At 62.6% G+C, this 13,792-nt stretch overlaps 2 protein-coding genes across 2 annotated transcripts in view; both read right to left on the bottom strand.

Annotated features, from left to right (window-relative positions):
- Positions 1–739: 739 nt before the first annotated feature.
- GAREM2 (GRB2 associated regulator of MAPK1 subtype 2) lies at positions 740–7,694 on the bottom strand. The gene is made up of 6 exons (XM_075750228.1): positions 7,441–7,694; positions 5,929–6,069; positions 4,343–4,473; positions 2,766–3,875; positions 2,044–2,207; positions 740–1,902 (listed from the first exon to the last, which is right to left on the bottom strand). The coding sequence occupies exons 1-6, from the start codon at positions 7,550–7,552 to the stop codon at positions 1,023–1,025; spliced, it is 2,538 nt and encodes an 845-aa protein (XP_075606343.1). The 5' UTR covers positions 7,553–7,694; the 3' UTR covers positions 740–1,022.
- A 1,892-nt stretch (positions 7,695–9,586) lies between these two features.
- Positions 9,587–13,792, bottom strand: part of RAB10 (RAB10, member RAS oncogene family) — a 47,557-nt gene continuing 43,351 nt past the window's right edge. Inside the window, exon 6 of the mRNA XM_075750227.1 lies at positions 9,587–12,689. Coding sequence (XP_075606342.1) covers positions 12,606–12,689 — 84 coding nt within the window. The 3' untranslated portion in view covers positions 9,587–12,605. The remainder of the gene's footprint in view (positions 12,690–13,792) is intronic.

Genomic DNA, 13,792 nt, shown 5'->3' with positions numbered 1-13,792 from the left:
CCTCCGGCGCTTTTGTCTGGCCCCCGATGCTGCTGCCGGGGTTATCCTGGCAGATGGACCTGCCTGTAATTGCAAATCAAGCAGCCAAAGGCCAGAAGGGTTCCCCGTGGGGAGAGCTCAGTTTAAACTAAAAGGCTTTAAATCTCTCTGCATCTGTCACTAATTTCAGAGCTGGCCTGGCCTCTGCCTCCCCGGGCTCCAGCCTTGTTCCTGTGCCCTGGCAGGGCTTGGGCCGGGACCGGGCTGCTGCTGCTCTGTTCATGTCATGTCTGTGCTTGTCTCTCAAAGCTCCTGGCATAAAATTGGGCTGAGACATCATCTCATCCTGCCTCTGCTGCCGGCTGGGGCAGCACCGGGCTGCCCATGGAGCTGGTAACCGGCCTCCAGCCCTCCCTGGGGGAGGCAGCACCCCCGGGACCTGCCTCCTGCTCTGGAGGAGGGGCTGGGGGCTCTGGTCACCCCCAGAGCGGGGTGGTGGAGGCAGCCCTGAGGGTGCTGTGCCCCTCAAGCAGGGGAGCTTCCTTCCAGCCCCCCGAAATCACCCTGGGGTGCAGGCAGCCCGGGGCAGGTCCCAGAGCAGCGCTGTCCCTTGCCCTGTGCTGGGGATGGGGCACAGCTGTGTGGCCGTGACACGCTGCCCTGGCACGGTGGGGTGTGCAAGGACGGGAGTGACCCCCCGGATCCTGCTTCCCCCTCCTCCCCGAGCAAGGAGCTTCTCCGGTGGCTTGTTTTTCTCCCGTACCTTTATTACGCTAATCCACAAGGATTAAGTTAAACCAGTCAACGCAAACTCCAGTATTTTCCAGCCCGTTTGGGCCAAAATTACTGTCCAGTGTTAAAAGGGAAAGGGGGGAGGGCTGGGCAATAGGGCCGAGCTGCCGGGGAGGAGGGTACCCCACAGCCCGTGACTGCCGCCTCGGGGCCCCCCCAGCGCCGGGCAGGGGACGGGAGCGGGGACAGCCAGAGCCATGGTCCAGGTGGCCGGGGGACCCCCAGAGTCCACGGGGTCCCCAGCGTGCGGCTTAGATCTTGGGGCGCCAGCCCTTGATGAACTGCATGATCTTCTTCACCTGGAGCTTGGTGAGGCGGAAGTCGTCGGCCAGGATCTCCTCGCTGAGCTGCACGAAGATGCTGCCGTCGATGCGCTCGCGGGCGAAGAAGCTGACCACGTCCTCGGAGAGGCCGATGAAGCGCAGGCACTTAGAGACCTCCTCCAGCGAGAGGGCCGAGAGGTCGGCGGGGGGCAGCCAGGGCGAGCCGTCCCCGCTGGGACGGGGGGCGGCCGGCGGGGCCCCCCCATCGCCCCGCGCCGCCGGTGGCACCTCGATGACGCCCTGTGCCAGGTAGAGGCGGGTGACGCCACCCTCGGCCCCGCGCAGGACGGCGGGCGAGAGCGGGGCCGCCCCGCGGATGACGATGCTGTCCCCCTCGAAGGCCTTGGGGGGGCGAGGGGGGGGTGCCGGCTCCAGCCCCTCAACAGGGGCGAAGGGCTCCGGCGAGGAGGAGGAGGAGGGGGCTGCCGGGGCCGAAGGTGGCTTGGGCCACTCTGGGCTCTCCGGCCACTCGGCCGGGCCGGCGAAGGGGTTGAGCGCCCCAAAGGGCGCAAAGCGTTTTTGGGGGTGCAGGGGCTTGAGGCGGGGGCAGCTGCGGTAGGGCTTCAGGGGGGGCTCGGCCCCCGGCAGCGGGGTCGAGCAGCCGCTGCCCGCCCCGGCGCCCGCCTCGGCGTAGGCCCAGGGGTCCGACCAGGAGGTGGGGGCGGGCTGGGCGGCGGGGAGCAGCGCGGCGGGGGGCAGCGGGCGCCCGGGGGCCTCCCCGGCTTTGCAGTCGCCCCAGGTGCAGGGGTAGCAGTACAGTGAGTAGGCGTCCGGTGAGGGCGAGCCGCTGCCGCTCCGCGGGACCGACCTGCCGGAGGAAGGAGAATGTCACCATCACCCCGCGACCATGTCCCCCCCCAGCCCCACGGGGCAGGGGCAGCCCGCCCTGGGGTGTCAACCCGCCGCCCCATGCCCACCAGAGCATCCAGGCCGCGCCGGAGCCACTCACCCGTCGTGGAGCCCCGAGGAGTAGTAGGAGAGGCTGGGGCTGGGCGAGGGAGCGGGAGCCAGCTTCGGGCAGCGCAGGGGGGCCGGGGGGCTGCAGGGTGCCGGGGGGCGGCTGCCCCGGGGCGGCACAGGGGGTGCGTTCAGCAACCGGCACTCCTCCTTCACCTGGAAGGGGGGTGAGGACCGTCAGGTCACCGGTGCCGGGGGATCTGCACCCGGGGCCCCGCGGCTGGAGAGGGCGAGGGGGGGGCTGGGGGGCAGCTCTGGGTACCAACGGGGTGGGGGAGCCTCAGGGAACTGGGTACCCCATGCTGCAGGGATCCCAAAACTTTGGTTCCCCCACGGTGCAGGGGAAGCCCAGAGGATCTGGGTACCCCCACGGTGGTGGGAAACCCAAGAGATTCGGGTGCCCTGTGGTGCAGAGAGCCCTGGGGAACCGGGGACCCGGTGGTACAGGGGTGTCCTGTGGCTTTGGGTACCCCTGGTGATGGGGGACCCTGGGGAACTGGGGCCCCCGTGGTGCTGGGGAGCCCAGAGGATTTGGGTGACCAAGCAGAGCTGGGGAGGGACCCTGGAGCCAGGGGAGGGGGGGTCCCAGCCCCGTGCCACGCTGGGGCTCACCGCCCGGCTCACCCCGTCCATCGCCCCGGCCAGGGCAGCTGGCGCAGGGGGGGCCCCAGGGCCGTCGTTCCCCATCCCCGGGGTCAGCACCGCGGCTCTTACCGCCTCCGACTTGGGTGGCACGGGGGGCGGGGTGTCCCCACGGGTCTCGTCCCCGGGCACGCCAGGACGGTGCGGGGAGCCCAGCGGGGTGACGGCCCCGAAGGAGACGAGGTCCTGCCGGCCGGTGCCGGGCTCGCAGCAGCCCTCTGGGCTGGGGTTGCTCCAGAGCTCCTCGTAGGGGATCTCCAGCGGCTCCTGAGTCCTGAACTCGGGCTCGGCCCAGTCGGGCGTCATGTACTCCCGGTCTGGGTCGGGGAATTCGGGCAGCGGCGGGCGCGGGGTGCCCCCCCCGACGTTCCACGATCCCTGGCAGCGGGCGGTGGGTTCCCGGGGGACCCCGGTGCTGCAGGCGCAGAGGGAGAGGCGCTGGAGGGGCTGGCTGAGCTCCTCGCGGGCGCAGGCAGGCAGGCAGAGCCGCAGGCGCCGGGGGCTGGCGCACTCCTCCGAAAAATCGGGTTTGGCCTCCCGCACGGCCCGCGAGTACTCGTCGGGGTTGAAGCGGTCGTGGCAGTACGCAGCGCTGTCCCGCAGCAGCTTCTCCAGCTGGGGGTCCCCGGCCAGGAGCCCCTCGGGCAGCTGGAAGCGGGGCATGTCTGTCAGCAGGAGGAAGTGGAAGGGGACCAGCTCGTCCCGGCGGAGGATGCAGCACAACACCACCGTCTTGGAGATGATGCTGACCAGCTTGTAGCAGTGGCCCTCACGGATGGCGTGCAGGTCGTAGGGGTTGCGCGCGGGGCGGCTGGGCACGGCCACGTTGACGGGCAGCCGCACCTTCTCGATGATGCTGCGGATGGTGTGCTCGCCCTCCTGCAGCCGCAGCTCGAGGGGACTGCGGGTGCTGAAGCGGCCCTTGCACTGGAAGGGCAGGCTGAGGCTCTCGTTGGTGCGGTGGTTCATGCAGATCAGGCAGGGCATCTTGCCCTTCACCTGCCTGGCCCCCGCCGCCGGCGCCGCCTTGCCCAGTTTCCGCAGGATGGTGTTGAAGCGGGACTTCTCCTTCACCGTCTTGGCGCAGAGGATCTCCGCTTGGCCCATCAGCGTCAGCTCGTCCCCCGCGTGCAGCGTGAAGTTGTACACCTCGCTGTCCTCGCTGAACTCCCCCGACACCACCTGCCCCGGGACAGCCCCACCGTGGGACCCGCTGCCCTGGCACTGTCCCCTGACATCCCACCACCATCCTGTAACGTGCCACCATCACCCTCTGCTGTCCCCCTCTTCCCATGTCCCACCACTGACCCCCCAATGTCCCGTTCCCCCCCCCGATTCCTACCACCTCACCCTGATATCCCACAACCCCCCGATGTCCCACCACCGTCCCCTGATTCCCACCACCATACCCTGCCGTCCCACTGTCCTCTCCTGACGTCCCACCATTGTCCCCATTTCCACCACCATAGCCTGATAATGTCCCACCACTACCCCAATGTCCCACCACCAACCCTTGATCGAAGTCCCACCACCATCCCGTTGGCCCACTGTCCTCTCGTGCTGTCCCACCACTGCCCCGTGATGTCCCCTCACATCCCACTGCCATTCCCTGCTGCCCCACCAGTGTCCCCTGCTGTCCCCGTACCGACCTTCACACTGAAGGTGATGGCCTCCATGACAAAGACACGGTCTGGGAAGATGCTGGCCACCTCCTCCACGCTGTTGAAGTACTGCACGGGCTCGCGGATGTCCCGGTCCTGGTCCAGCAGCTTGAACTTCCCTGCGTGGGGCAGCCAAAGCCACGGTGGTGAGGAGCCCATCTCCAGTGCTTGGCCCCGGCGACCTGCTGGGGTCCCCACCACATTTCGGGGGGGGCATTTCTGTGGGCTTCACTCAGGGTCTCCGGGGGCTGCAAGGGGACACCAGCGCACCCCCCATAGCTGCACCCTACCCAGGCAGCACCACGGGGGGGGGGCTTTGGGTGGGACAGAGCACAACGCCCCGGCACACGGGGTGTCTCGGCAATGCCACACACACACACACACACACACACACACACACCCCCACCCAGAGCTGCGGGGACCACCCCAAAGCGCCCACAGAAATGCTCCGTGGATGGAGGAACCCGCCCGTGGAGCAGCCAAATTGCAGGGACCCCCCCTGCCCCCCCGGGGCCCTGCGACCCCCCCCAATGCCCCACGCCTGGGGTGGGCGAGCCACCGGGGAGGGGACCCGGGGAGGGGCCGGGGGGGCAGCAGCAGAGCCGGTGGCGAAGGCGAAGGCAGGAGCGGGGTGGGGGGGCTGTGGCTGGCAGCAAAACTGCCGCCATTGGCATCGGCTCGGCAGGGACAGACCTGAGGGGAATATTAATCCCCCCGACGTGCCCGCGCCAGCCGGCTCCGCCGCTACCAGCTCCGTGCCAAGCGGTGCTGGGGCCACGGCCGCCCCTCGCCGGGCAGGGCTTCGGGGCCGCAGCACTCGGTGGAGGCCGGAGCCGTGGTGCCTGAGCCGGGGGCAGCCCCACACGCTGGGCTTGGGCACGGCCGAGCCCCCCGAAGCCGGTTAACACACTGCCCGGCCCTCCCCGCCTCGCCCCCCTTGGGACAGGCGATTAGCCCCTCCCCCACTCCATTGCCCATTATTTATTTATTAGCAGGACTCATTACCGACATGGCGAGCACTTAGAGTGGTCATTAAGGCTCTTGCTACGGCCGCCGCCAGCAGCTCAGCACCTTCGTCTCCATCGCCAGCCCCAGCCGGGTCCCCATCCCCACCCTCATGCCCAGCCCCATCCCTGTCCTTGTCCCATCCCATCCCTGTCCTTGTCCCATCCCATCCCTGTCCTTGTCCCCATCCTTGTCCCCATTCCCTCCCTGTCCTCATCCCGTCCCCATCCCATCCTCGTCCTCATTGCATCCCTGTCCCCATCCCCGGTCCCACCCCATCCCATCCCCATTCCTGTCCCCATCCCATCCCCAGTCCCACCCCATCCCATTCCTGTCCCCAGCCCCTGCCCACCCCCCCCAGCCCCCCCCAGCTTTGGGCTGGGCACTGGCAGGGCGGGAGGGGCAGAGAGCAGCCCCCGAACCAGAGCATCTCCTCCCCCAGACTGGGCCGTACTGGAGCAGCCCCAGTTCAGCTCCCAGAGCTGGGGGGGTGGGGGGGTGTCCTCTGATGCCCCAGGGGACGCCGGCACCCTTGTCCTTGTCCCCCCCCACGCCCCGGCCGCCCCCACCTGGGTACTGGAGCGGGATGTCGATTTTGGGGCCGATGACGTAGTGGCCCTCCTCCAGGCTGTGAGCCGTCACCGTCGTCCACTGCCGGCAGGAGTGGACCAGCAGCACGTCCTGAGCGCTCACCCCCTCCACGCGTTCACCTGCCAGGGGACGGGGCTGTCACCACCCCCCCAGGACACCCCCCCGTCCCCGGGGCACCCGGAGGGATGAGCAGGTGCCCGCTGCCAAGAGCCGCCAGTTGCCCAGGGAACAATTTCTTTGTCCCCCCTGAAAAGCTGCAGCCGCCGCAAACAAGAAGTTTATTGAGCCGGGGCCGGCGCAGGGGGCCCCCACTGCCGCTGCACCCCGCGGCCCCGGCACCCACCCCCGGCGTGGGCCTGAGCACCCACCCTGCTCCAGAGGGGTGCACCCTGCTCGGGGGGGGCACACGGGGGACCCTGTTCTGGAGGAGAGGACCCTGCTGTGGGGGGGGGCACCTTGATCTGAGGGGGACACACTGTTCCAGAGGGATGCACCCTGCTCTGGAGGGGGGGGTGTCCCTGATCTGGGGGGGTCACAGCCGGGCACACACCCCCCACACCCCCCCACCCCCCCAGCCAGGCTGTGCCCCGGGGAGGGTGGCGGGGGGGGACACACGGTGGCTCTGAGCCCCCCCCGCCTGGTGCCACCACCTCCAGCGTGTCACCTGGAAAGGGCGAGGGGGCACCCAGGGCCTGGCCCCATGGCTGGGGCAGCCTGCTCCCCCCCCACTGCTCCCCCCCGCCGGTGCTGGTGGAGCCCCAGGGATCGGGGGAGCGGCAGCCCCCGGCCCCCCCGACCCCCCAAACAAAACGGCAGCAGCCACGGACGCGGGACAGCAGCCCGGTCCTGCCTCACCTGGCCTCCCTCCTCTTCCTCACCCCTCCCTCCTCCTCCCTCCAGCCTTCCTTCCTCCTCCTTCTCACCCCTCTAGTCTTCCCCTCTCCCTTCTCCTCATCCTCCAGCCTTCATCCCTCCTCCTCCTCCCTGCTCCAGCCTTCCTCCCTTCTCCTCACTTCTCAAGCCTTCCTCCCTCCCTCCCTCCTCCCCATCCCTCCACCCCCCATCCTCCCCTCCTCCTCAGCCCCCCCAGCTTGCCTTCCTCTTCCTCTCCATCCCTCTAGCCTCCCTCCCTCCCTCCTCCTCCTCCCTCCCTCCTCTCCATCCCTCCAGCGTCTCTCCCTCCTCCTTCCCCATCCCTCCAGCCTTCCTCCCTCCTCCTCCTCCTCCTCGCCCCTCCAGCCTTCCTCCCTCCCTCCTCCCCATCCCTCCGCCCTCCCTCCCTCCCTCCTCTCTCCAGCCTTCCTCCCTCCCTCCCTCCTCCCCATCGCTCCAGCCTCTTTCCCTCCCTCCCCCCGGTGCCTCCAGCCTTCCTCCCTCCTCCTCCTCCTCCTCGTCTCTCCGGCCTCTCTCCCTCCTTCCTCCTCGCCCCTCCAGCCTCCCTCCCTCCCTCCCTCCCTCCTCCGTCGCCCCCCGGCCCCGCCGCGGCTCACCCTGCCCCAGGCAGACGAGGGTGGGCAGCCGGCACTGGCTGACGATCGCATCGAGGGGCAGCGCCGCGGGGCTCCAGCGGAGCCGGGCCAGCCCCGCCGCCAGCTTCTCCATCGCATCGCGGCTCAGGCCGGCCCCGGGCCGCGGGGGGGGGCGGCCGCGCCGGGCTCCATCGCCGCCGCCGGGCCGGGGCAGCGGCGGGGCCGGGGCCGGGGCGGGGGGCGGCGGGGAACGGGGCAGCCGGGAGCCGCCCCCCGCCCGCCCCCGGCCCCTCCTGCCCGCCCGCCCCGACAGGCGGGACCCCCCCCCCCCTCCGCGGCGGGGGCGGGGGGAGGCGGCGGCGGGCGGGGACCCCCCGGTGGGACCCCCCCCCTTGGCCGGGCATCCCCCCCCCCCCGGCGGGGACCCGCGGAGGGAAGGCTGCCCCGGGGGTGGCGGCGGCTCCGCCCGGCCCTCCGGAGGAACGGCCCGGAGCCCCTCGGGGGGTACGGGGGGCTCGGCCCCAACCGCCCGCAGCCTTTCCAGGGGTCCCGGGGGCTCAGCTCCCTTCGGCCGCCGAGGGAAGGGCACCCGGAGCCCGCCCCGTTCCGGGGCCGCGGGGCCGTGCAGGGCGGGGGGGGGGGGGGGGGGCGCGGAGCCGCTGGGACCCGGCCGGGGGTTTCGCACCTGGGGGGGCTGCGGGGGGTGCGGAGGGCCCGGGCGGGGACGGGCGGAGGAGCCCGAAGCCGCCTCACACCCCGCTCCCCGGTGGGGACCCCCCCGCCCCAGCACCCCCACACGGACCCGGCACACGAAGCGGGGACCCCCCCGGCAGGGCCGGCACCACCACGGGGACCCCCGACCGGGACAGGGACGGGGCTGGAGCAGGGGGGGTGCAGCGGCAGGAGGATGGGGAGAGCCTCGGGACTCACTGACGGGGGGGACACGACAAGCGGGACCCCGAGGGCCGCGGGACGGTGTCTGTGGGGAAGGTCCCTGCCGGGTCCCCTCTCCCCCAGCCCCCCGGCACCCCTCGCACCACCAGCAGCGCGATGGCGATGGCGATGGCCGTGCAGAGCTGCCATGCTGCAAGGCCCCTGCTCTGCGCCCTGGCAGCGGCAGCCGAGCCGAACTCTTCCCTCCCCACGGAAGAACACGGACGAGCAGCGTCACGGAGGTGGCGGCGGGCGGCTTTGGCTACGCGAAGCCGGGCAGAGTGGGCCCAGCGGGACGGGAAAGCCGAGGGACGGGGGACAGAAGGCAGCGGCGGTGCCAGGTCATGGCGATTGGGACGGTTCGGCATCGCCGAGCTGCTCCCCACGGCCTCGTCCCCCTGCCAGGGGCTGCAGCCGTGACAAACTCACAGCCTCGACGGCGGCTTTATTACCGACAGCAGCACGAAAACACCCTGTCCCGGTGACGGACACCACGGCAGCGGGAGGGAAGGAGAAGCACGTCCCCTCGCCGTGGGCATGGGGACAGGCCCCTCGCTGGGCTTTGGCTCGGGGGTGACATCCCCGACCCCGGAGTGCCCAAGGGCTGTGGGTGACCCCGGGGCAGGAGCGCTTGTGGAGAGGGGACCGGCCAGCACAAACGGCTCCCGGTCAGCGGGGAGGGACACCGGCCCAGCTGTAAACCCAGCCGGGCGCCGGCACGGCCGTGGGGGCTCTTGGGGAGCTGGAAAACCCGCCCGTCCCTCGCATCCACACTGGGACCTGCGGGTGCAGGGAGCTGCAGCGGCCCCTCTCCTTAAATGCGTTGGCAGAGGAGCTCTGCGAGGAGCCGGGGATTCCCGGGGGACACGGCCAAGAGCCGGCGGTACCCCCACCCACCGAGGCTCCACCAGGCAGACGCCGGCAGCCTTCGACAGGCCGTAGCACGGTCCTGCCTTGGAGAAGAACGGCCTGGGGCTTCTCTGTACGAAGCGACAGCTCTACCCCCGGCCAAATAACTTCTTCACCACCTTGTGCTTTCCAGGTTTTATCGGTAGGTGCAAGCAGTCGCCGTGCGCAGTCTAAGGGCAGCTACAGCCCAGGTGCAGAGCTGTTCCTCGGCCCCAGGGCTGGGGGGGGGGGGGTCTTGTCCCAGCACCCACCTCCTCCGAGGGGCGGCAGGCGCTCAGCCCTCTGCCCCCCCCGGCTGAGGCTTGGCGAGAGGGAAGTTAACCAATGCAAGTTTATAAAAGCTTTTATTTGCTCTTGGTATGACCAAGAATGGGACAGTGATCTTTTATACAATTTGATACAGTAAGTGGTACAAAAGAATGTGTTTTAAATAAAAAGCCAGAGTGGAGTAGCAAAAATATTAAAAGATTAAGTAAAAAATTGTAGGCATGGGAATTAATCCTAGACCTTAAGTTGATGCTGTTTTTCCACCATCCGAGTCCGAGAGCACGAAGCGCCGTTTACCCCTGCCCCGCGCGGCACCAGCAGCTCCCCGGGCAGCGCCGAAGCACCAGAGCGCGGTTCATCGATTCAACCTCGGCTTTTTAGTTTATCGTGACCAATTTAATCAAGTTACTTTTTTTTTTTTTTTTTTTTTTTTTTTGCCATGACAAAAGGTAGCGCAGAGCTTTTTCCTCCGCTGGCCGGGTCGGCTAAAGCCTCCCTGCGGCGGCACCGGGCAAAGCTGGGCACCGGGAAGGCTGCTTTGGCATCCTTTTCCAGGCTGGCCTTAGGCTTTATTCCACGCACGGGGCTGGGGGTGTCTTCCAAGTAGAGGTTTCACAAGCAGTTAGTTTGCTAGCTAGCAGGAAGTTTAGATACCGGCAGAAATAAAGTTACTGCAAATTCCTCCAACATCATTATTATTACTTTTTTTTTTTTTTTTCTTTTAGCATCTGTATCGACTCTTGTTGCTCACTCCTCCTCGGCTGGGCCTTGCACTCCACAACACAAAACAAAGCCAAGCCACGCGGTTAAAATTCACGGGGTTTTATAGGAACAGAAGTAGACGATCTAGAAATATTTCGGTTTATTAACTGGGTAAGAATACGAAATGGCGGTCGGAGCGAGTAGTACCAGCGAGTGGCCTGTTCTCTACCTGTTGGCTTGCAACGAACACAGCGTCTACAAAGGATCCCGAGGGATTTACACAGAGGGAGCCAAGCCCCCGGAAGCAAATAAAAAGCTCACGTTTAAAACAAGGATTATACAAAAAGAACGTTGATGTATACTTCTCCTTTTTTTTTTTTTCCCTTTTTGATCTTGTCAGAAAGTGCAGGTTTAACCAAAGGGTAGCCGTACTCTATTTACAACGCTGAGCGGCAGGCGCGGGACGCGAGAAACGAAGGGTGTCGATCTCTCCGCCGGCCCCGGCCCCCTGCCCGAGCCACTCGACTGGGGAGGGTTAACACACACGGAGACAAAATGCCAAAATACAGAGGGGAAAAGGGAGACACCTCGGTCAAGTTACTACACGGGAAGCCGTTCAAAACTAGAAGTTCAATGTTAAAACACCATCATTTCATTAAAATTAAATCAGCGTTATTTACTACTTTATTTACCGGAGACAGTCCAAAACCCAAGCGGACAAGAGCGAGGCAGAAGCTTGTCCAACTTTAAAGGAGAAGGTGAGGCTCGGGGAGGAAGAAGTGTCTGTTTAAAGTATCTGTTTGTCCTTGGCCGGAGCAGCTCTCCTAGGTGTATCTTACACGCAAGGCAAGCGAAGGGGCAGGGGCTCCTGCGGACGAGGGCCCGGTTGGGCAGGAGCAGCGGACAGAGCCGGGGCAGTCCTTACCCCCTTCCTGTCAGAAACCAGGCGGCCGCGGCATCGGTGACACCGGGGAGCTGCGGGCACAGCGAGGCGGCGAGCGGGGCGAGCAGGGGGGGATCGCCCGCCCCGGGCCCACCGCACCGAGCGAGGGCAAGGCTGACCCAAGTACCGGTGACTCGGCTTTGAACACCGGAAAACGGAAAGTTTTCAGGGAGGTAATAAATTAAAACTGCCAACTTTTCTTTTTCTTTTCCTCCTTTTTTTTTTTTTTTAAAAAGAAAAAAAAAAAAATCTAGTTTCACTCAGCCTTTTGCAGGGCTACCGAACACCTTGTTGGAGCGGCTAACAGTAAGAGGGAACTTCGAAGTTCGTGTTAACTGCTGTCAGTTTGGGAACTGCATGTTATATTCATACACATAAAGTAGACAACCACATCACCCTCCATAGAAAACTAGTGCATGCAAATAACTCTTCCATATCATAAAACCCAACGGCTATGCAGGAGGAGAGAGAAGATATACTAGTGAACTGACATTGGCTAGAGGGAAATTAGTAGGTATCTTCAACATTTTTACCTTGAAAGCTAAATCAGTGCTTTGTATTAAATTTTTGGCAAACATACCAGGTTGCCATCCTTTTAATTAACACATCACACCATGAAGAAATGCAAATAAAAGCAGCATGCAGGCAAAAGGAAAGAGCTGCAAGTGAGAAAAAAAAAAAAAAATGGCAGCAGGAACAGTTCTGAATGGCTAGATCACCAAAAAGGAGACACAGCAGATTAAATGTAGGTTTGTTTTTTTGTTGTTTTTTTTTTTTTTTTTTTTTGCACCACCCTTTGTCCTCGATGCATTACACCAACAATTACAGAAAGCAATCACAAAAGAGTTCAGTATTTTAAAATGGTCAAGTATGGATGGTATGTCTCCTGCACATGCTTCCACCAGAAGAAAAGAAAAGAAAAAAATGAAAACAAAAGTTCCTTTCCACGTAAGGCACAGGACAAAATAAACCCCATTCACAGACTCAAGGCGAAAATGAGTTTTCCTGGCTCTTTTGCTGATGTATCTAGGGAATATGGTGACTCAAGCACATTATCCATGACAGAAAATTCCACTGTTGTACAAAATAAATTGTTAATTCTAACTTTTATTCTTATACAATTTGCAGAATAGAGTTGAATATGATTGCTATATGTTTTAATGTCAGGAGGAACGGGACTATAATACAACCAAAACGTAGTGGTAAGTTGAGCAGGTACATGAAAAAATGAAGTCACCGAGATCATTTTCCTATACATGTTGTTGAGAAAATTATAGTACGCAAGCTGTCCTAAACGGAAAACCAAAGGGAGACAGGAGCTCGTTAAGATGAGGAACAAAACATTGGTTTAAGGTTAAAAACGGGCAGAGTGGTTTGTTTTGCAGCGAGAAAAAAGGGGCGGTGGATGGCGATTGGTGATATAGGAGAAGGTTCAGCAACACTTGCTCTTCCAGCCTGTCACCCCACCTCCACTGCTGATATCTACATTTTCACTGTTGGGCTCTTTTACAGGGGTCTGCAACGAAACAAGTGGAAAGAGTTAGGTGACTCCTGAGACATTCTGAAATAATGTACGCAGAGCTGAAGAGAGAGCGGCTTACAGAAAGACTTACATCACCAAATAATATTGTGAATAAACTACGGACAAAGAGCTCCACAGAAACGTAGGGAATCCTCCCCCCGCCTCCAGCAGAAGTATGCTGAACCAATTTAAGGTTTGTTTTGTTTTAAATAAACAACAACCGGAAAGCTGGAAAAAAAAAAACCCACTTTTGAACTTGGACCACCCCGAAGTAAACTAAAATTAGTTCTAGATCCTGCTCTTAGAACTGACACTTGGACTTTGGCGGAGTAAGTAAATCGCAGCATACAACTAACACAAACTGAAGCTAAATTATGTGAACTAATGACCTTAAAAGACCACAGAGTAATTTATAGATAAAGACGGGTTGTTCAAAAGCATCTGCCTTCCAGTTAACCAGGACGCCAGTTTCCGAGGCAGCGGACAAAACAGGCTCGTCTGCGTCACGGGATGTAAACTTGGTTAGACCAAAGCAAAAATCAAAGTCAAGTGGTTTTGCTCAGATGCTAACATCTACTTCCAGCTGCTTAGAAACCAACCTAAACTTTCATGAGAATCCTGCAGTTTCGTCTCTATAATCCTTTTCTCATTCTCCTTGGCACAGTCTTGCAAAAGCAATCCCTCCCCTTCTTCAGATAGATACATTGAGGCCCAAAATAAAAATTCAAGGTCTAAAGGGTCAGTAAGATTTGCTGACCTCCTGTTTACCAAAGGCCAGAGATTTTCATCCAGTTTCTCACATAGAGCTCACCAAAAACTGATTAAGAAACAATTCGGAACTACAACGGTGAACCAGACATTGTTGAGCAGATGTGTATTTAAAACGGTCGCGAAAAGATTCAGCATTGACCTTGCAGTAGATTTCTACCCAATTAACTCAGATGACGTTATCAATGGCGTTCAGGCAGGAGAGCGGCGGAAGGCAGTGATGAAGGCAGTCTCAACACGGGGCAGGCTCTAGCGCTAAGCTGCAGCACAGAAAACCCCACGTAGGGCGATTCGTTTAGGAGCACGGCACATATACTAGAGTTGGTCAA

This window comes from Balearica regulorum, chromosome 3, assembly GCF_011004875.1.
Source record: "Balearica regulorum gibbericeps isolate bBalReg1 chromosome 3, bBalReg1.pri, whole genome shotgun sequence".
NCBI lineage: Eukaryota > Metazoa > Chordata > Aves > Gruiformes > Gruidae > Balearica > Balearica regulorum.
Note: the sequence above shows the minus strand (reverse complement) of the source record. Positions and strands in the feature narration are given on the sequence as shown.

What these genes read in the sequence shown, in the direction of transcription:
- GAREM2 (XM_075750228.1), bottom strand. Translation starts at nt 7,552, where the DNA reads ATGGAGAAGCTGGCGGCGGGGCTGGCCCGGCTCCGCTGGAGCCCCGCG. An exon ending in CCATCACCTTCAGTGTGAAG is followed by an intron (nt 3,876 to 4,342) that starts GTCGGTACGGGG and finishes GTCCCGGGGCAG; the next exon opens with GTGGTGTCGGGGGAGTTCAG. An exon ending in TGCCACCCAAGTCGGAGGCG is followed by an intron (nt 2,208 to 2,765) that starts GTAAGAGCCGCG and finishes CCCCCCTTCCAG; the next exon opens with GTGAAGGAGGAGTGCCGGTT.